At 51.8% G+C, this 21183-nt stretch overlaps 1 protein-coding gene across 1 annotated transcript; it reads right to left on the reverse strand.

Annotated features, from left to right (window-relative positions):
* Positions 1-166: 166 nt before the first annotated feature.
* Positions 167-20831, reverse strand: LOC102687926 (plasmanylethanolamine desaturase 1). The gene is made up of 7 exons (XM_069181272.1): positions 20561-20831; positions 19820-20008; positions 10041-10160; positions 8635-8726; positions 6368-6512; positions 3871-4083; positions 167-1090 (listed from the first exon to the last, which is right to left on the reverse strand). The coding sequence occupies exons 1-7, from the start codon at positions 20565-20567 to the stop codon at positions 969-971; spliced, it is 888 nt and encodes a 295-aa protein (XP_069037373.1). The 5' UTR covers positions 20568-20831; the 3' UTR covers positions 167-968.
* Positions 20832-21183: the final 352 nt, after the last annotated feature.

Here is a 21183-nt window from a genome sequence, read left to right on the forward strand (position 1 = left end):
GCCAGAGGAGGTCTGAAGCCTCTCTTCTTCCTCCCCTTCTCACTTTCCAGTGCGGAATCGGCCCTCGCTTTCTCCAGCCAGGCCGCCAGCGCCAAGCGCTGCCGTCGCGCAAAACTGAACCTGCTGCTTCCTCACCACACTGACACAGAAACAGCAGGGGAGATCTTAGAAGACATCGAAACCTTTTTTTGCTTTGATTTCGGGACATCAGGGGGCGGTCAAGTCAAGAAACCGGTGGGAAAAGAACGCAATGTTTCTGAAAACGGCCCGAGGTGCCAAGCCCAGCCGGCACCGACTTGTCTACCAGAACCAGAACCTGCAGCCGGCTGATCCAAAGTGCTGTGGTTCCGAGGGTCTTCTTTTCCAGCCTCGCTGAGCGGAGGTTTCCGTGTGTGAGGCGGGAGGTGGTTTCTGTGACCGGGGAGAGAGAAAGGGGGCAGGTATTCAAGTGCTTCTCCCGTTTTCACACACAAACACGAGCAGGGCTTCTCTTTGACCCCTGTGCTTCCGGCGTTATTGCATCGCGTTCAGTGCCAAAGAGCCCCACCTCCAGTCTTTATGACATCCGTGACGGCCCAGCGCCAATCAGCTCAGCAGCCCGGCACCCGCCGAGCGGCAGGACCGGAGCAGCCCGCCGCTGGGCACCAGGAGGGACAGAGGCTGGCACAGCTGCTGCCCTCGGCCCAGCTGGCCTGCTTTCGGCGCTTGACCACGAACAGGGTTTTTTTTTTTAAAGTGACTACAGTCGCACAACTGCTTCGGAGGTACTGGTTCCGTTCGGCTGCGCCACGAAGAAGGATATGCTAGACGGTTCTGGTCCACCGGCGAAGTCCGTGCTCTGCTCTGCTCTGCTCTGCTCCCCTCTCCTCTGCGGGCGTCTCCGCTGTCCTGAGGTGCCGCCTGTGCAGCAGAGAGGGAACTCTCCTCCCCCGCTCCCTGCACTGCCACCAGAACCCCGAAACCCCTTTTCACTCCATCTTCCGGGCCCACTTCATGTCGTCGCTGCGCGGTTTCTCCCCGGTCAGGGCTTCGATCAGCTCCTCCATCCTGCGCCAGAACCCCAGGCAGTCCAGGGGGTAGTTGAGCCAGCCTGCCGGACAGGGAGAGAGGGGGTGGTTTAAAGTGCTCGCTGACGGGGCAAGGCTTGCACACTGTAAGTAAAGGCAGGATAATAATAATAATAATAATAATAAAAAAACGCAACGGGGTTTCAGGCAGGCGCCCTTGCCGCATTAGGTCGGCCCCGCACCGTCACTCAACAGGGACCCAGCCCGGTGAGCCAAAGAGAAATCTCTCTACAGCCCAGTAGCTGTAGTCCTGCTATCACAGGGAACGGCGGTGACGTCACCTGCTATGGTAAGCTGGCTCTTACACAGTACCTGTCGGCCGTAAGCGTTACAATAATAATAATAATGGGGATCCCCTCCACCACCACCAGTGTGTAGCCCCACCTGGATGATGTGACGGCAGCCAGAGTGCACCAGTACTCTCCCCACACACCAGCTCTCAGTGGGGAGGAGAGCAGAGTGATGAACCCAATTCTTAGAGGGGGATTATTAGGAGGCCATGATTGGTAAGGGCCAGGGGGAAATTTGGCCAGGACGCCGGGGTTACACCCCTACTCTTCTTGAGAAGCGCCCTGGCATTTTTAATGACCACAGAGAGTCAGGACTTCAGTTTTATGTCTCATCCGAAGGACGGTGCCTGTTTACAGTATAGTGTCCCCGTCACTGTACTGGAGTATTAGGACCCACACAGACTACAGGGTGAGCACCCCCTGCTGGCCCCACTAACACCTCTTCCAGCAGCAACCTTAGTTTTTCCCAGGAGGTCTCCCCTCCAGGTACTGACCAGGCTCACGGTGCTGGGCTCCACTGGGCTGCCAGCTGGGAGCTGCAGGGTGATACGGCTGCCGGCTGATGTCTGTGGCACAAGACCCCACCGAGTCCCCAAGTCTAGATTCCCACTGTGCGGAGGTGGTGCTGCCCGCCTCCGGACGGCAAGAAGACCACAGCAGCCTGTTCCACTCAGCGTGGGCGGGAGGCCCGAAAGAATCTGGCAGAATCCTACTCTATGTTTCTAAACTTACGTGGGGAGGAGGGTCACATCACAAGCCACATAAAGTACCAAGGCTTAGGAGAGGGAAATGAATGCTAAACCGGCCTTTCACAGCGCCCGCAAGGCGGAGAGGACAGCCTGTCTGCAGTCACCAGGCACTGGACAGCCCCGGACACGGCCCTTCCCATGAGCCTCTTTCGCAGCTCAAGCGCTGGCGTCAGCCCCCCCCCCTGGAGCCCCACGCGGCTCTGGTCCTGTCCCTGCCGGACGGCACCAATGAGACATGCCAGCACGAGCGCTTCCCTTTTGCCACCTGCTTTCCTTCCCTGCGCAGCCTGTCTGTTAGCGCCGACAGTAGGTTACCGTTCAACATACGCGGAGATTGTCTGTCACTAAAAACAAAAGCGTGGGGCGGGCCCCCGGAGGGGGAAGCGGGGAGCTGTTGGAACAGCGTTGTGCGCGGAGACGAGCCGCGTGTCCACTGTGACCAGCGCATCTTCTAATCCCACTCATCATAGGTGCGCAGCGCCACAAACTGCCCCCCTCCGGCAGTGCCCACCTCTCCCTCTTGGGCACCGCTGAGCAGCAGAGGGGTCTCCTAAAAGGGGCACGTGCGATCAAACACACAAACACACAAACACACAAACACACAAACACACAAACACACAAACACACAAACACACAAACACACAAACACACAAACACACAAACACACAAACACACAGCCTGAGGCTGGCAGGCAGGCAGGCAGGCAGGCAGGCAGGCCCACGCAAATCTTTCTGTCATGATAAGGGGTCGCGACTCATTTGGAGAAAATGCAACTTTCGCAGGACATTACAATATAAAATGGGAGTCCCAGGTGGATTAAAAGCCGACCTCCTAACCCCCCTCCCCCCATCAGGCTGAAAAATAACAGCCTCTCTTCCGACACTTAAATCATTACCATATACCCCCCCTTCTGTGAAAACAGAAGATGTCAGGAACAGGATAAGCACCGGGGTGAGGAGATTACCAATCCTGATGTCCTGACAAAGCTGAGGCACAGCGTCTGTTACTGATAGATAACAGTCTCCTTAACTCACCGGACATACGCTAATTAGCGCTCTCAAGACAGGTTAGTCTCGGATTTATTACCCTATGCGGGGCTGTTTTTCTAGTCCGGCGGCAAGCGCTGCCTTTACCCCTGCACTGCTGTGGGATTAATAAGAATAATAAAAAATATTTCTTACACTTATTTAGCGCTTTTCTGGACACTCCACTCAAAGCGCTTTACAGGTAATGGGGATCCCCTCCACCACCACCAGTGTGCAGCCCCACCTGGATGATACGACAGTAGCCAGAGTGCACCAGTACGCTCCCCACACACCAGCTCTCAATGTGGAGGAGAGCAGAGTGATGAAGCCAGTTCAGAGATGGGGATTATTAGGAGGCCATGACTGGTAAGGGCCAATGGGAAATTTGGCCAGGATGCTGGGGTAACACCCCTACTCTTCTTGAGAAACACCCTGGGATTTTTAATGACCACAGAGAGTCAGGACCTCGGTTTTACGTCTCATCCGAAGGACGGCGCTTGTTTACAGTATAGTGTCCCGGTCACTATATGGGGCATTAGGACCCACACAGACCGCAGCGTGAGCACCCCCTGCTGGCCCCACTAAACCCTCTTCCAGCAGCAGCCATAGTTTTCCCATCAGGTCTCCCATCCAGGGCGCGCGCTGCTGAGCTGGGGGCTGCCAGTGCTGACCTGCAGGGTGATACAGGTGCTGGCGGTGAAGCAACCTGACTTCCCGCAGACCCTGGTGCGCCCCCTACCTGTGGTGATGCAGAAGTAGGTCTCGTGCGGGGAGACGTGGTGGATGCGGTGGTGCTTGCGGGGCAGGATGATGTGCAGGTCCTGCAGCAGGGTGACCCAGCGCGGCAGGCCGAAGTACGAGTGCGACCACTTGTGGATCTGGTTGGTCATGGTGACGAAGATGGCCAGGGCGAAGATGTAGCACTCCCAGGGGTACAGCTCCGCCAGGGCCTCTGGAACACAGCGGGAAGGGAAGGGGGAGGGCCGTTAGCGGGAATTCAGGGGGGGGGGCACCCCATGTGACTCCTCCTCCACGACTGTAAACTAGCTTACCGCTGCAAGCAACGGCCCAACTGACCAGCAGGGGGCGATCTTTACCCTCTCACCCCGATAAGCAGAGCAAGGAGCGGCCCTGCCTTCTGCTTTATTGTGGACGACAACAAGCTTACAGCCACGGGTGCCAGGGGCGCCCCTCAATACCCCGAAATGTACACCTTCAGGGGACAGCCCTGCTCGGGCACCTGGTACGACAGATCTGTCTTAAATATAGTCAACTGTCCCCCCACAGACAGCATGTCTGCCTCTGGTCACTCGGGGAGACACGACAGTGAGAGTAGCAGAACAACAGGCTGTCAGCCAGCATTAGGGCTGTAGCAGAACAGTCTTTGTTCCTCAGTACCCAGCACTGGGGACGCTGACCTCTTCGTTAACCTGCCTCCGACGGGGAATTATCTTGCCCTGTTTAACACACTCACTTCTAACCCAGCGAACAGCAGCCGAGGCTGTCAGGGCTCCTGCTCTGGCTTGAGGAACCCGTGGCTCACCAGAATAATTACCCCGCCAACCCGACCACTTGACATCCCGAGCCCCAGGAACCCCCGGTTCACATTTTTAAAAAGAAGAGGCAGGAAACGAATGAATAAATAAATAAATAAACCCTGCCACTCCAATCAAAAGGTCCCGTGGAGCAAGCACTGGCTTATTTTAACAACACCAATTAACACCTTGTTGGTACAACTATCGCAAACTCCCCCCTGCGTCAGCTGTGAAGGAATTAACACCGTCTGCCGCTCAGCACTCCTGAAGCACGCAGGGCCGGTCTGGCTCCAGAACTGCGCCTCAGCCTTTTCTTAAGGGGAAAGCAGATATGTGAACGCACTGACAAAGGAAGTTTGTCTTTTTCTACGGCTGCATCGATGCCTCTTCCCTTACTCGCACGCGTGGATCTCGGAGAACAGGGACTGACATTCGCTCAGGAGGAGAAATATTCCGAGCATCCACCTGAGGATCAGCTTTTGCAGCTCGACATTGTCATCTGTGGTCTTTGTTTTGCAATCGACTCCAGCAGACTTTCAGGGAACAACCAAGAGACCCCTGGATCACCACAATATCAGCATAAAAACCAAAGCAATAAATTTGCATGGAACATTCATTTTCTGAAATCTAGCGTCTACACTGCTTCCGGCACACATTCAACCACTTCATCGTCAGGAGGGGTCAAACTCTAATGCACACACAGGCAGTGCTGCTCTCTGTCCACCAGAGGGCGATCTAAGCTCTTTGCTTTACAGGCTGGAGTGATTCTGGAAGTTCAGGTTTTAGATTAGTGTTTTTTTATGGGGAAAAACATGAACACACACAAAGGCCAGACCTAAGCATGTACAGCGCAGAACCACTGTGCTCAGTCATTTTTAACCCAGGTTCAATCTGTCCAACGTGAGGGAGAAAGAAAAAGATGCAAGAGTTAATTAGTCGCACGTTAAGCGGCTCACAAGGTTCCTCCCAGGTTTCCTGGATGTGTGCCATTGTGCCAGTTGGCTGAACGCTGGACTTAAAATGGAGAGCTTTTCCAGTCTGACCAGCTTGTCCGTTTCCAAGTTGGACAAGTCTTGAGCCACGTGCCTACAGTCACAACGAGCCCTAACAAATCGGGGTCACCCGGAACCAGGCCTCCCCTATAGGGTTGCCAGAGTTTTCCTCTGGGCGGGGACAGGAGACAGGAGCGACACAGGTCTTGAGCATTATGCTCCAGCCCAGCCCCACAGGCTGCAGAGACCGCGCTACACAGCACCCGAGAAAGAGAGAGAAACCAACTGGGCTCGGCGCAGAGCAGTGCAAGATCACTTGTACAGCAGAGCGCTAGACATAAATCCACAGAACACCGCGCTATCACCACAGGGAGCCCCAACACCGTCGCAGCCCCTTGCGGTGCTTATTTAACTGCTGGTCAGATTCAAAGAGAACACCATCAGCAGAACAGCTGAGACTTAAGAACGACAGGATCCTGAGATCAATAACTCCTAAATTCCAAACAGGACAGAGCCAGAGAATGGCTCCTCTCATTTGCAAGCTTTCTTGAGTTCTTACTCCAGGGATGGAGAACAAGGAAGCTCAGGAACTCACTCAGGGTGACTCGCCAGGGGGCCCTGCAGCAGAGGCAGGACTGACTACCCAGCCTGCAAGTCGGCGTGGATGAGGCGAGGAAGCACAGGAAGTGGAGGGGGGTGGGACACTAACCGGGGGGGTAGGACAGGAACTTGTAGGCCATGTGTGCCAGGGGCAGGATGGTGATCATGCAGTTGTCCCCGTTGGTCTCTATGAAGTCGTGCCTGGTGATGGCCGTGGGGTCGATGTGGTGCTCTCGGAACGGTCGGATGAAGGCCTGGAAAGAAAAAACAAATCGGACAAGTGAACACTTGCAGTCACCCGGCACGCTAGCTCTCCAGAAGCAGGGCTGGCCCTTCTCCCTCGCACACTACTGTTTTTGATGCAGAGGTACTCAAAGAGCAAGAGACAAGATTTGTTCCAAAACACTGATCTCTGGGACAGCCAGGTCATTAAATGAGCAATTAAATTAAGTAGTAATAAAGCAGTGCTGAGATCCAAGTGTTTGTCCGACACTGTTCTACAGTATAGAGCTCCAGTGCTGCAGCCAGTTAACGTACAGAGAGACCTGGAGCACACATCAAACATTAAGATACTGATCTTCTCTTCCTTCCCTCAGATTAAAGTATGTGAAGTTACTGATGGAACACAAAAGCATGGGCATGCTGTTTGTGTGGACACACCACTGCTGCACGGCCAGGCTGATACTATCGTTAATCCCCAATCATTTAACCACCTGCCATTCCTGCCTTCCAATAATAACTGGGAACAATATCCATCGGCATGAGGAGGCTGCTCTAGAGCTGCAAGAGAAATAGATTTTGCCAAGACCAACGAAAGATTAATTATTTTTTTTTACAATCATCCTGCGGTAATATTACTGCATGACCTACACTGCATCTCCATCCATTAAGTGCCGTCTTTAATCTTTAACATCACACAGTTAGCCTAAAATACTCATTTAGATTTCTGCAAATTCGATTCTTTGAAGTCCGCCGCTCCCAGGTGGCAAATCCTAATTATACTAAACAACCGAAAAAAAAAAAACGTCCGCCATCGGGCGCAGAAGCATAACCCTGCGCTGTGCGATTTCACTCTGAAGCGCTTACAGGCCCCCACTGCCACTAATGACATACAGGTTCCACAGGACCCTCTGCAACATGCATCTTCCTACACAACACTGTCCTCGGAGCTGGGCATCTCACTAGGGCCAGCCTGGGAGCCCGTATTCCTCCTTTCATTATGATTAAACACATAATGAGAATGGCGACTTCAACGCCAGACGTGTCCTTTTTCATTTTTACTCACATGAGCACATCCCCCCTGTATACTTTATCCTTCTCTCCCTGTTCAGCCTCAACCCAAGAGACGGCCAGTCTCCTGATCTGCCCCCCAAACAACAAAGGTTCTTGTGTAACACAAAAAACTGCAGCTAGCCTGCAGAGCAGTGGGGGTTTCTCTGCATTCTGCTGAGCCGTGCTGCTCCAGGAGTCGGGTGCTCTTTCACCCTTTGACATGCTGGTGAGGTGGGGAGGGAGCCAGGAGCTTGTGTTGAGAAGGGGGGGGGTGACATTTTACCAATACTACAGAGATGGGGGGTGAAGACTACTGAGCATGAATCTCCGCAAGCTTAGTTAGCCATCAGCCAAATGAAGCCCCTTACAGACATTCATTAACATTATTAATGGCGCCGTCACTGCTCATAACCTTCAAGAATCCTTTTTTGGAATGGGTCTGCTGGGGGAGGGGGGAGTAACGAAAGGATCTCTGCATTCAGGTACGAGCTTCTGACTGAGCTCTGTCCCCACTTTATCTCACCTGGTGGACAATCAGCAGTGACCTGTCGAGCCACGCCCAGGGCCCAGGAGCCCCGCCCCTGCAGAACTGCCACGCCCAGGGCCCAGGAGCCCCGCCCCTGCAGAACTGCCACACCCAGGGCCCAGGAGCCCCACCCCCTCAGAACTGCCACACCCAGGGCACTGGAGCCCCACCCCCTCAGAACCGCCACACCCAGGGCCCAGGAGCCCCGCCCCTGCAGAACCGCCACGCCCAGGGGGCAGGTGCTCTGTGTCTCAACAGTGTGTCCACCCAGCTTTTTGGAGCCAATGACTAGGTTTCTGATTTAGACATTAAAAACAATTCTCTGTCTTCCTTCACTGAAGATTTTACCTAAATGATTTTTCAGAATAATTCCATTTTTATTCAGATTTCAGTCATTTCCGTCACTTTCATGGAAGAGAAACAGTGTGGGAATTTGGCTCTTGTTGAGGTCTGAAAAGCATCACCATGTTCTTGTCCCCCATTTCCCCCCCCCCATGACGGGCGGAGTTTATGCCTCTTGCCGCTCTCCCGCTCCTCTATCTCTGTCTGACCACCCCCCCGGCCCCCCCTCAGCTCACCTTGCCGATGACCAGAATGTCGACAGAGCCCCAGGTATCCGCTCCCCAGTGCACCAGGCCGGAGGCGAAGTCCGCAGTCACAATCCCTGCAACTGCAACAGCAACACATCTGTAGACAAGTGGGGAGCTGCTGGACTGCAGCCCCTCCCACCTGGCGTGTCAGCTCACAGGCCCCTCCCACCTGGCGTGTCAGCTCACAGGCCCCTCCCACCTCACGTGTTCTCTGCCAGTCTGTACATGGTTCAAGGACAAGGCCAGAGGAATGGAGCGTGTGTGTGTGTGTGTGTGTGTGTGTGTGTGTGTGTGTGTGTGTGTGTGTGTGCGGATATGAAGATGGCAGCACAGAAAGGTCCAGCTCATCAGTAAGGACTGACAGCATCTCAGCTGTGTGCACCTCTGCGGCCACTCTGCATGTCTGTTACATTTCTTTAAATCATAACCCGCTTAATAAGATCTTGAAAAATAAAATCTGATGGTGTCTTCATAAATGTCAAACTGGGGAAGTCAGAACACCAGCTCCAGCAGGAGAGGTCTGTGGGTCTTCAGCCTGCCAGACACATTTAATGATGTCGGCGTGCTGGGGCAGACGGATGTACTGTGCTGTACTACCCTGTCCCGATCGTGCATTGCACAACAAGGCTGTCTTTTGACAGGTACATTGGGTGTGATCAAAAATCCTTCACCCTTTCTGTAAATTACAGCCTGAGAATGTTGTGTCTAACAGTATACCAGGCTCGCAAACACATTAGCAGGTTTAAAGCTAACAACTAATTTTGGAGAAAAAGAACTTAAAGAGCTGTTCAACTTCAATGTTAGTGACCTTCTTCTGGGAAATTTTCAGATCATATTGCTGGCTGTGGCTCTTTTAAAGCTCCATTAAAGAGCTTTTAAATAAGACATACGAAAACTCTGAAGACTAACCTGGCAGAGCTTTGGAGCAAGTGCATCACATACGATAAAACCACCAGACTGATCTGGTATTATTTATTGACTTTTATTAGATGTAGACAAAGTCCTCATTGAGGCTCTACGGTACATATTTTGTATATATGAAAGAAGTTAATTCTGACTAAATGCAGACAAACATCCAATATACCGGCCATAAAGCAATCTCAAGTAAAAGTACCACTCAGTACTGGCGCAAATTAAAGAGTGCCGATTCAATTCATAACGTTCTCCCTGTCACCATTTCTAATCCTCCAGTTGCACTCCCCCACATGGTTGGCTGTACAGCAGAACCTGATTTAATTATCAAACAATTTGCTATCAGGGCATGGAGTTGCTAACCAGAGCTTTTGTAAACTCCCTGCCAGCACACCTTTCTGCCTTTCAAATCTACCTCAGCCAGGCACAACCCGAGAGATAAGCAGCTGGGAACATACTACCGGGCTGCGTGTTGCACTTACATGTGTTGATAATGATCCGATACGTGTACACGGTGGAGAAGTTCAGCAGCAGGAACAGGAAGTTGATGATCACCAGACAGGCACAGAGGACCACGCTGATCCACTCCTGCAGCCTCTTGCCTGCACACAGAGACAGGGGCAACGCATGAGGTTCACAAATACAACAGCCACGGGCCCCGGCTGGCACAAACGCCCCCGAAACTGTCAAAACCGCCTCACCGCCGGCTGCTGAAAATCACAGCAGCATCGCCCTGGCGCAGATCTGAAATTGCAAAGGAAAAAAATACCCAAAACTACTGGACACTGTCTTATGAATTAAGACAAAACGCTGCGAAATCCTTTTCCAATCTAGTAGCAAAAAGGCGACGAAAACTCATCAGATCAGAAAAAGATTTTAGCGATGCTGTTACCGACAAACCCCCTGCTTCCCGCCTCCTTCCTTAGCATGCTGCCAGCAGAGGAATGCAGCACCGCCCGTTCCCAATGTCAGGTGAGCCCTTTAATAAGAAAGGACGTGTTGCACTGATCGGGCATTGTCGTATAATTAGATGCATCCATCACCTGTAATAAAGACCTGGGACTGGCCTGCGGAAAGACACACTGCTGATGCCTTGTGCACACGCATTTACAAACATTTATCTTCTGCTCTGTTTACATTAGAAAATATTAGCCTGGCATGTGTCATTTCGATGGACCCAGTTCGTAGCTGTTAATGAGGGTAAGACTGGGTAGTGGGGGGAAGGGGGACAGAGCTCGTCCTACTCGCTGGTCTTCCGTGCCTCCTGTTCAGTGCTGGTGACTGATGTGCTTCGCCTTGTCTGGGGAGAGGACCCCAGTCCCAGGAGACCCCCGCACAGCTGAGCCGCACAGTGCTCGGCTCCGTGAGTCAGCCCTGGCCTGGGGCCAGAAGACAGCCCGGCCTGCTAAACAGGCACGCTCGGAAAGCCTTCTCCAGGCTTCGGGATTAATGAGGGGAAAAGCCAGGGAAACGGACTGAAACGGGCCGTAAAAATTCTTCAACGACCGGAGAGCGCTGCCATGCCGAAGCCTCCGACTGCAGCAAGGCTGCCCGAGTCACAGAGCCCCTATCACACAGCACAGCAGCTCCTCCACGGACAGAGACACAGCACCAGGGAGCAGGCGAACGCAGAGCGAGAGACATTTTCCTCTAGCAGGCTATGATTAAGTCAATTTGAAAAATATTTGCAGTGTGTTTGCATTTTACGCCCCGCGTTCTGCCTCTTGGGGGAACGGCAGGGGGAGCAGATGACAAATTGTAGAGCTTGGCTGAAGCATCTTTTCCCAAATCCCAGTCCTCCCATCGCCCTTTTAACTCCCTCGCTCCCAGAGCCACATGGAACCCCCCCCCGCTGGGAGCCCCCGCACTGCTCCTCATCACAAGCTGATGCTGCACACTCAGGAGCACAGGCTGCTTCTGTCCAAAGGGGAGCAGCACCAAAGCAAATAAGGTTAAACCAGAAATAAGCAAATAAGGTAAAACCCTGTTTTTTTATCTCATTCTGAACTCCGAATGGAAGTTTTTAACTGAAGCTTGAGTGCATGTGATCACCCGAGCTTAGACAGCACGCAGGGGCAACTGGCTTTAATAAATGACAGCTGCATTATTCAATAAGCACCCTTCCACCTGCCAGCCCGAAAACCCAAGCTGAGACACCTGCACCTCCTCAAAGGCAGCCTCAAGAGGGATGTGTGCCAGCTGATGAGAAGAGCTGATCGCGTTTCGTGAAGGAGGTGGTTCTTTAAAATTTCATGTAACCTAGCATTCCTCCTTGTGAAGATCGGAGGTGGCCGGCTCTCGTGGCGCCTTCTCTATTCATAGTGCCCGCCTCGACACCTGGGCTCACCTGCCCAGACCCAGACCACAGAGCCCTTTGCCCCGATACCCACACACAGTGTCGTCATCACTGCAACATCGTTAGTGCTGCTGTCAGACCACGAGCTAGACCTGTTTCTGGTGGCCTCGCACACAGCAAGAGACGGCTGGAGAGCGAGAAATGACACGGAGAGAGCCAAAATGGTGAATCTGCAGTGCACACAAGCAGATGCAAGAGCTCCCGTCTTATGGCTTGCTTTGCTCTAGTTGGTCCTCCAGCGCTGGGACAGGGGTGCTGAGAGGTGGGAGATCCAGCCAGAGCCAGGATCACCGAGGAGGGAGCAGGCTGGCCACGCCCGAGCTGATCGCGCTGCAGGTCGCCCCCAAACGCACAGGGATGAACTGGAAACCGAGAGGGGAGAGGGTCACCCCCCTGACCTGCAGCGGATCAAGCTGTATTTCCATATAAAAACGATGGGAAAATATGCAGTGATCTGATTCAATAAGCCTTAGACAGACAGTAAGGGAAATAGCTGGCCAGAAATAAAAACATCTAGGCTTTTAAGAAACCACCAAAAGAGACCCATTTACTGAATTGAATCCAGTATGACGTCCCAGATGCACAGTTGTTTTATTAACTGGATAATTTCTGCATTCATTTCCATACCTTGCTGCTTCTGTATCCACATGGTTGTGCAGCTATCCAGTGAATAGCTGTCTGCATTCTCCTAAAATAAAGTTAATCCTAAAATGACCAAAGCTACATTTTTTCTCAAATAGATATAATGAGGAATATTTGCAGGTATTGCCAAACGCAGTGGTTTTGTAGTCTTCGGAGAGATGGGAGGAGAGAGAGAGAAGAGGCACTGTCAGGTGTCAGGTGATCAGCGCCTGTCGTCAGGTGGTCCGCGCTAGTCTTTGAATGCACTCTCCCTGCGAGAATTCAAACTAGGCCAGCCCTCTGAGGGGGCTACAGTGGCGGAGCCGCAGAGCCTGCACAGAAACACCCCTGGTCCAGGGGACAGGAGCAGACGCGCTGATTAATACACTCCTGACAACACAAACCACCGAAGAGAACACCGGCATTCTCCGAGCGAAGAGCAGGCGTCAACCCCCCCAGTTCCAACCCTCCATCGCAGGGAATTAATAGGGATGGCATTAATCAGTGATGGACAAAACTTAGTAACATTCACAACTGCCAAGCGCTAAAAAAAAAGAAAAAAAAAGAGAGAGACCTTTTTGCATGCTCATTTTTCAAAATTAATTTGTTTACACTGCAAGCATGAAGTCTTCTCTTGTGTTAAATTTGCAACAGAAGAACAAACGGGAGTGAGAGGAGTCGAAAAGCCCTCTCTGTCGATAACCAATCCTTGCAAAGTTGTCCTTCAGTCTCTCCTGTTTTAAAGCACAAATATAGAACTTAAAACACAGCAGCCAAAAACGTTCAATCCCGAGAGTCGTCACGGAGAATTTGTCGCCCGTGTTCTTCAGTTTGTAGTGCACTAAGCATTTTTAAGGAAACTGGTTGTGATGAAGTGTAACAAACAGGGTATTTAGGTACAGGCAACAGAAGTCACCAATGGTGCCTTAACTGCTGTAATTACAATTTGTCATTGTTTCAGAGGAAAGTCCTTGACAGTGGTCTCTTTTCCTCTCCCATTTAAAAGGTTCAAAACAACGACAACGTCTTCCCATGAGGTGCAGTACTACAGAGCCGAGTTCAACTGGAGCTAAAACACTATTCAACAAAAACATGAAATTTAAGGAGGCACCAGAAATGACTTCACTCAATTATTTACACCAAGGCTCTGTTACAGCATCACCGCGTGTAAAAACAAGCTCTCTTCCAGAATCGTGCAGCCTGCTGAAGAGTCTTCTGGGCCTGGCACGCAGGGAGGGCGACTGCACTGAGAGGTGCACAGGGGGACAGGACTGGAGAGGAGAGGACAGGAGGGGACGGGAGGGGACTGGACAGGACTGGAGAGGAGATGTAACTGGACTAGAAAGGAGAGGACAGTAGAGGAGGGGACAGGAGACGAGGGGACAGGAGAGCAGAGGATGGAATTGGACTAGAGAGGAGAGGACAGTAGGGGAGGGGACAGGATAGGAGGGGACAGAACAGGACTGGAGATGAGTGGACAGAACAGGACTAGAGAGGAGAGGACAGTAGGGGAGGGGACAGGAGAGGAGAGGACTGGAGAGGACAGGACAGGAGGGGAGGGGACGGAACTGGACAGGAGGGGAGGGGACGGGAGAGGAGGGGACAGAATGGGACTCCAGAGGAGGGGACTTGAGGGGTTGGGATGGGACTGGAGGGAACTGGACAGGAGAGCAGGTGGCCCTCACTGGCCCGCCATCAGATGACACCGAGAGAAGAGAAACCGGAGAGCAGCAGCAGGGAAAAGTGGGTCAGTGGCAGAGAGAGGTAGAATTCCCCTGACCTCGAGGAGGACAAATCGGATACAGCCCCTGCTCCTCCTGCTCTCAGCGGACACCCAACACGTGCAGCGCAGTGCCTTCGGATGCTGGCAGCTCCACCTGCCAGCCAGACAGCCACACGGACTCCAACACAGAGACCCTGTGGACCTCCGCTCTCACCGCGGACAGGCGCACACATCTCCGAGCTGGTTGCCATGGACACACACACAAAAATACACATGCTGCAAGCATACAGTTACAAAGGCAAGGTGGAACTGGACAGCCGGTTGTTATAGATACAGTCACGCGCAGGCACGAACCGAACATTCTGGTTTGGCCACTACACGTAACAAACACACTTACTGTACAACTGCCAGCTTCACACACACACACGCACAGTAGATGATCACTACGGCAAGCCTGAACTCTGAGCTCGGATCACATGCGCAGCCAGGGCTTTGACACATTCCAGACACGGCCGGTGGCTTGACGTCAGACTGAGTGCTTTTTATTCACAGACACAGGGGATTTCATTCGTGAGGCAGGGGCCACAGAGCAGACAAGTGACCCTCGGCTGCCCATCTCCCCGGAGAGCCAACTCCTCATCATCTGGGTGTCAGGCTAATGGAATGGAGCAGCAGCCTTGCTTTTGCCCCTCCTGGGATCGCAGCTCCTCTTGGCTAACGGAGCCTGGAGCGGGAGCAGAGCCTGGCTGCAGGCAGGAGCCGAAGACGTGGGCAAGGGGTCTGTTCGCTGCTCGCCGCTCCTCCTCTGGGCAGGCTGGAGGAGCCCGAATGACAGCTGCTCTCCATCCTAGAGGGGAGATCGGCACTGGACTGCACAAAGAGTGACCTTGGATGACAAACTAGAGCGCTATATGGGGAACAAATTAATCTAGAGAGCAGGAGGAATGACCCGACACACGAGAGTGCACAGCAGCTGGATCCAGTTCCATTATTACGAGTTGCTCTGACATAGTACATGCCGGATCCAAACTCGGTATCTGTGTTAGCTACCTTATTTTGAGCATGCGGGCACCGACGGACACGTGCGGCAGAGATTAGGGGATACACTGCTTTATCAGCACAGTCCCACACACACTGCGGAAGGACTGTCCATATGTCCTTCACTATCCTAGTCTCAAGGTTAAGACCTCCACTTCAGGATTTCCACTGAAGAAGAGCCTATCATGCTTTCTGTCAAGAAGGAAAGCAAAATAAGATAAATACCTAGGAACGTAAGCACTTCCCAGACAGAATCATCCATTTCTTTTTAGAAAAAGTCACCCGAATTCACTTATTCTGAGTTTTATCAAATATTAAAACAGCCATTTAGTTTAACTTATAATGTATTCAACTGGCCTGTTGTGTGAATAATTGAAATGCACTGCAGGAGCTACAGCAGGTAGTTCATTTTAAGCTTTCTGCCTTATTCACAAACTAACACAAAGCAACACTCCTTTACTTGTCCTGAATTCAAATGCAGACGCATTTATAGACATGCACTAGACACTGCACACTCATGGGAGACAAGGGTCCTGTACAACTCTATGAATTGGCTTCATTACTCTGCTCTCCTCCCCACTGATAGCTGATGTGTGGGGAGCGTTCTGGCGCACTATGGCTGCCGTCGCATCATCCAGGTGGGGCTGCACACTGGTGGTGGTGGAGAGGATCCCCATTACCTGTAAAGTGCTTTGAGTGGAGTGTCCAGAAAAGCGCTATATAAGTGTAAGCAATTATTATAATTATTATTATTACATAGGAGTCCAGTTCTTCATTGCTCTACTCCAGTGATGGACTTGTCAAACCTGATAGCAAAGGCAGAGACACTGAAAGCACAAGCTGCAATGGTTCATGACTTGAAACGAACATCTGGTTTTCTTCTGTCCACACAAGGTACTTTGCTATCTCAAAGTACAGCACCAGCAGTGTGTTACTGTACCAGTACAACAAAATAAATCATACAGAATTCAATACAGAACACCTGAGAACTCTCATCACTGGGTGTAATGTATAGACAAGGTGCCAAGTTACGACATACAAAGCTGCCAGGTGTCTTCTTGTTAGATGTTACCATATGCCACACTTCTGCACTATGTTCATAAGGAAACCTCAGTTTTTGTTAACCTGCATCTCTGTTCTCAACAATCGCAAGAATTTGCAAATCTATTTGCAGAACAAGAGAGAACTGGTTCACACCCCTAGCAACGGTACATTATGAACAGAAACCCTGCCTAACACCCCTGTGTTTACTAAGGGATTACGAGCCACAAAACCATGCATTTTATTCATTCATGTTGCTTATCAGAGACCTGAATAACTGAGTGAAAAGCATACATGCCTTGCTTTAAAATATTAACTTGAAAACTATAGAACACCTTCAAAGCTTACAGATTAGCCACAATAAAACTCTGAGCAGTATTATTTACCAGTGTACCTCCCTGAAACTCCCTGGCTTGTGTAACCCTGTATATAAAGTACCTCAAGGGTATTTGAAGTGTTTTATATCTCCTGAATTATTCTTAGCATGAGAATGACTTCAGCATCCCTCCAGTAGCAAAAAACAGGCTTTTCTTCCTGTTGGTGTCAGAACAGCCGGTGTCATCATGACTCAGTAGAGTGCCGTGCACGCGTGACTCACAGCAGAAGACGTACACAGGACCCTTTCGGAGCCAAGGTCACTGGCAGGGAGCTAAAACCCAGAGAATTCAAAGACCGAGCAGGTGCTTTACAAGATCAAAACAGCAGCACGACACATCCTGCTGCTCTAACCAGAAATCAATAAGTGGCACAAGACCACAAAGTGCAGTTAAGTCATGCACAGCAATCCAGCAGCCAAGGATATCAAAGACCTGCAGCTGCCTCTTCATCCAGAGGTTACTACAGTGATGCTTTAAGTCTGTTGAGCAGCCTAAAGCCTCATCAATTCAATCCAATCATCCTTTAAGCCCCACCAAGGCAGAAAGAGCAGAGCTCATTACCCTTCTCAATCTGCATCTTGCCAAGATCGGCAGATCCTGTCGCACTCTTCTGTACCGAGACAGACTACTCAGAGCCTCAACGGGGAGGGGGGACTCCCTTCGGTCTCGGGAATGTGTCCGAGACAATGGCACAGAATCCCTAGACCCACGCTGACAAAAGAGGACTCAGGCACAGAGCGAAGGGCTTCTCGTCACCTTCCAGGAGAGACAGACAAATTGGACAACAGAGGGTCTCTCACTGGAAAGGAGCACCGTTCTCGTCCCGTGCTGCCCATGCAGGGGTCTCCCGCTGACCTTCACTGCCCGGCCAGGGACTCCCCACAGGGACAAACAAAATCATAATCAAGGATATCAAGTCAGCAATACAAACAGGCCTTTGGCATAAGCCCTGAGCAAATATCAACCTGTCAGAGCGCAGGCAGATCGTGTGTTGCCCTTATGAGTCACCTTCAGGTTCATCAAAGACAATCATCCTTGGCCTGCGTTTACCGACCTGCACCTTACTGTAACTGTGCCATTCACCTTTCACCCCTGGCCCTGCCCGCCGGGCAAGCTGAGCTATAATGACCTGTTGTGCTGCAAGTGCCTCCTGCTCAGGCCATCAGGCTTGGGCTGCTCCACGATACGCCACTAAACCTTTCGACTGGTCTCTGTTACACGCTCGGCTCCAGCCCACAGAAAGTGCCCCTCTCCGCTGAGGGTCAGTGGACAGAAAACTCCAGCCGGCCTTCCAAACCCTCATCGAGATCAAAATGCATTACTAGATTAACTTATAAACCGAGTCACCCCCCCACAACAAGAGTAATTAATGAGGTTCCACAGCAGCGTGCTTAAGATGATACTTAGCAGCAGACAAACTGCCTCAGCCTATGATTTTTATCAGTCTAATAGCATTCGGAATTAAACTGATTTCTTTTTTTTTTTTAATTGCAAGGATGACAAAGGCCTCTCCTGAATCTTCATTTGCAGAAGGGCCCCGGAAAACTGTGAACTATGTGTGAACTACCCGTGGAGCCAGCTCCTTCGACTGCAACACAACTTTGACTTTGTCAGCTTCCACGCGGCGCCGGGCCCTGTCCCAGGATGGGATGACCCCGCTAATCAGTGGCTCGGGAGTGGCATGAAGACGCGTGCTCCTCGGGCACGGACCTGCCACATCACGCCAGTGTCAGCCCCTCCCTCATACCAGGAGCTGCAGGCTTGGTGACAAGAGCAGCTCCGTCACCCTGCAGGTCACTACTGGCAGCCCACTGGAGCCCTGCAGGGTGAGCCTGGCCAGTACCTGGAGGGGAGACTCCTGGGAAAGCTAAGGCTGCTCCTGGAAGAGGTGTTAGTGGCCCAGTAGGGGGCGCTCACCCTGCAATCTGTGTGGGTCCCAATGCCCCAGTATAGTGACGGGGACACTATACTGTAAAAAAGGGGCCGGCCTTCAGATGAGATCTAAAACCAAGGTCCTGACTCTCTGTTCATTAAAAATCCCAGGGTGTTTCTTGAAAAGAGCAGGGGTGTTACCAATCATGGCCTCCTAATAATCCCCATCTCTGAACTGGCTTCATCACTCTGCTCTCCTCCCCACTGAGAGCTGGTGTGTGGGGAGCGTACTGGCGCACTATGGCTGCCGTCGCATCATCCAGGTGGGGCTGCACATTAGTGGTGGTGGAGGGGATCCCCATTACCTGTAAAGCGCTTTGAGTGGAGTGTCCAGAAAAGCGCTATATACTGCACTATATAAGTGTAAAGAAGTATAATTTCTTATTATTATAAGAACCCCAGGCTGGCTAGAGAGAAGACGCCAGCTGCTTCACGGTTCAGATCTCCCAACACTCAGTCGTGCAGATCTCGAGTTTTTCAATCCTCTCTCAGGCAACAGACACAGCTGAAGCTGGGGCCTGGTTTTTCAATCTCCACTTTTCACAAGACGTGGATAGTCAACACCCCAATGCCTTTATCTCTCCTGGCTCTTTCTGGTACCTATCCCCATGTCTCTTAGAATACACTTTTACAGCTGCAGGAGCAGCCTAGATTCACACCTGAACACCTGCATTAGCATCTAGACACTGATCGGCTGAAATACGTCCTATTATACCTTTGCCGAAAACACTGAACTGTCTTTATACTCTCAGCAAACAAAACATCCTTTGCGGACTGCGGAGCACAGGAAACTCGTATTTGTGTTTAGTCTCCAGCAAACCACATATGGGGATACGTTAAACAAATGAAACATTTCAATAATCTCAGCAACCTGGCAGATCAATTCGGTGCGTCTCGTCAGCCTGGGCCAGCAGCTGAAAACAGCGCGGCGCTCCAACTGTGGGCACTGGGTCAGGCGGTGCAGTAGAGCAGGCTCTGTCTGAAACCGCTGGTGGTCCTGGTTCCGAACCCGTACGCCCGTTTTCCATTTTCTGTGCATTTTCAAAATTATAGCGCTAGAAATGCACGGTCACCCGGCGCCACTGGAGTTTCAGCTCGACTACATGGGCTGCTGCTCCGTTTCGGAGCCGATTTCTCATCTGCCTGCACGGCCCTCGCTCTGAGCTGCCTTACCGGGCGAGTAGAGCTGCGCCAGTTGCCGGGCTCCGGCGTGCTGCGGCCCCCAGCGAGGGGCTCGGCTGCTGCGGGCGGCCGCTCCGTGCTCGTTGCCGTTCGGATCCTCCTCCGCCATCGACCGCTGCTTGATCTCCGTCTCCGTCAGCTGAGCCGCCGCCATTCCCCGCGCTGCGCTCTCGGCTTCCGCTACAGTGCGGGAAGAGCAGAGCCAGTTGTGGGGGTTTCTTGCGGGAAAGGATGTAGTCTGCTCCTCAGCACCAGCTGATACAGGCTAACAGGTCGAGAGCGTTACTACTGCACGCCACCCAGGTGCACCCGGAAATACACCGCCGGCACGCCGAGTCCCGGCACCTTCCCCCCGGCCAGCGCTAAGGCTTTTGTTCCGCGAAATGCACATTAGAAAGTCAATAAAAACAATTGCATAATGAACCTGAACCACCCTTCTTCTTTTAGCTCTTAAAGTTAAACATGCACTCACAACGGCCCGCCGCCGCTGAGAGCTGTAATTAACCCAAACTTTTCTGTCTGCGGCTTTTGACAGCTGACAGAGCTTTTTTAAAGGGAAGGTCTCTAGCTTCTGTTCTGGCTGATCTTTTTTTTTAACTTGATTTCACCGAGCAAAATACGGGGGGGGAGGGGGGTTGCTTTTCTGAAAATGTACTTAAGAACAACTCACATCCTCCGGGATTTAATCATCATCATCATCATAATAATAATAAAAAAAGTAAAGTTTATTACCTTCCATGTGGGCGCCTTGGCGGTCTCTGTGACTCCCAGACTGTACTACGGTGCGGAAAATACCGAGGATCCCTAGACGTGCGCCGCAGGACCAGCGGAGCTGCTGGAGTCTGAGCCGGGCTGGGCTGGGCTGGGCCGGGACGGGACGGGACGGGACTGGACGGGCCGGGGAGGCGGGGGGACAGACCTGCGAGCCGTCACGATACAGTCAGCTGCTCGCTGTTTCGTACTTCCTGGCACCCCGAGGTGCTGCCGACCTGCACGCACGACAGGGCGGAAACCGAAACCGCAGCGAAGGATCTTTTGCCAAGTTTTGCTGTCGAAGCCCTTATTAAAAAAACTGCTCCGAGTTAGCAGCGTTTCGACTTCTGTCTTCATCGTGGGAGAACCGTTTTTCCTCCCTGATTTCTAACCATGTGTAGGGTGGATCAAGGCAGTCATAATTTTAAGTACCAAAATATAGGAGGCTTTTTACACTACTCACTTAATCTTTTATATAAATAATTAAAACATCCAACTATAGTTGCTGTGGTGCTTGTTATAAACACGTGTAAGGTTTTTACGTGTGATAAATACCGGACCCGAGGTTCATGGCGGTATCTGACTGAAGCACAGGACGAACG

Source organism: Lepisosteus oculatus, chromosome 20 (assembly GCF_040954835.1).
Source record: "Lepisosteus oculatus isolate fLepOcu1 chromosome 20, fLepOcu1.hap2, whole genome shotgun sequence".
Classification (NCBI taxonomy): Eukaryota; Metazoa; Chordata; class Actinopteri; order Semionotiformes; family Lepisosteidae; genus Lepisosteus; species Lepisosteus oculatus.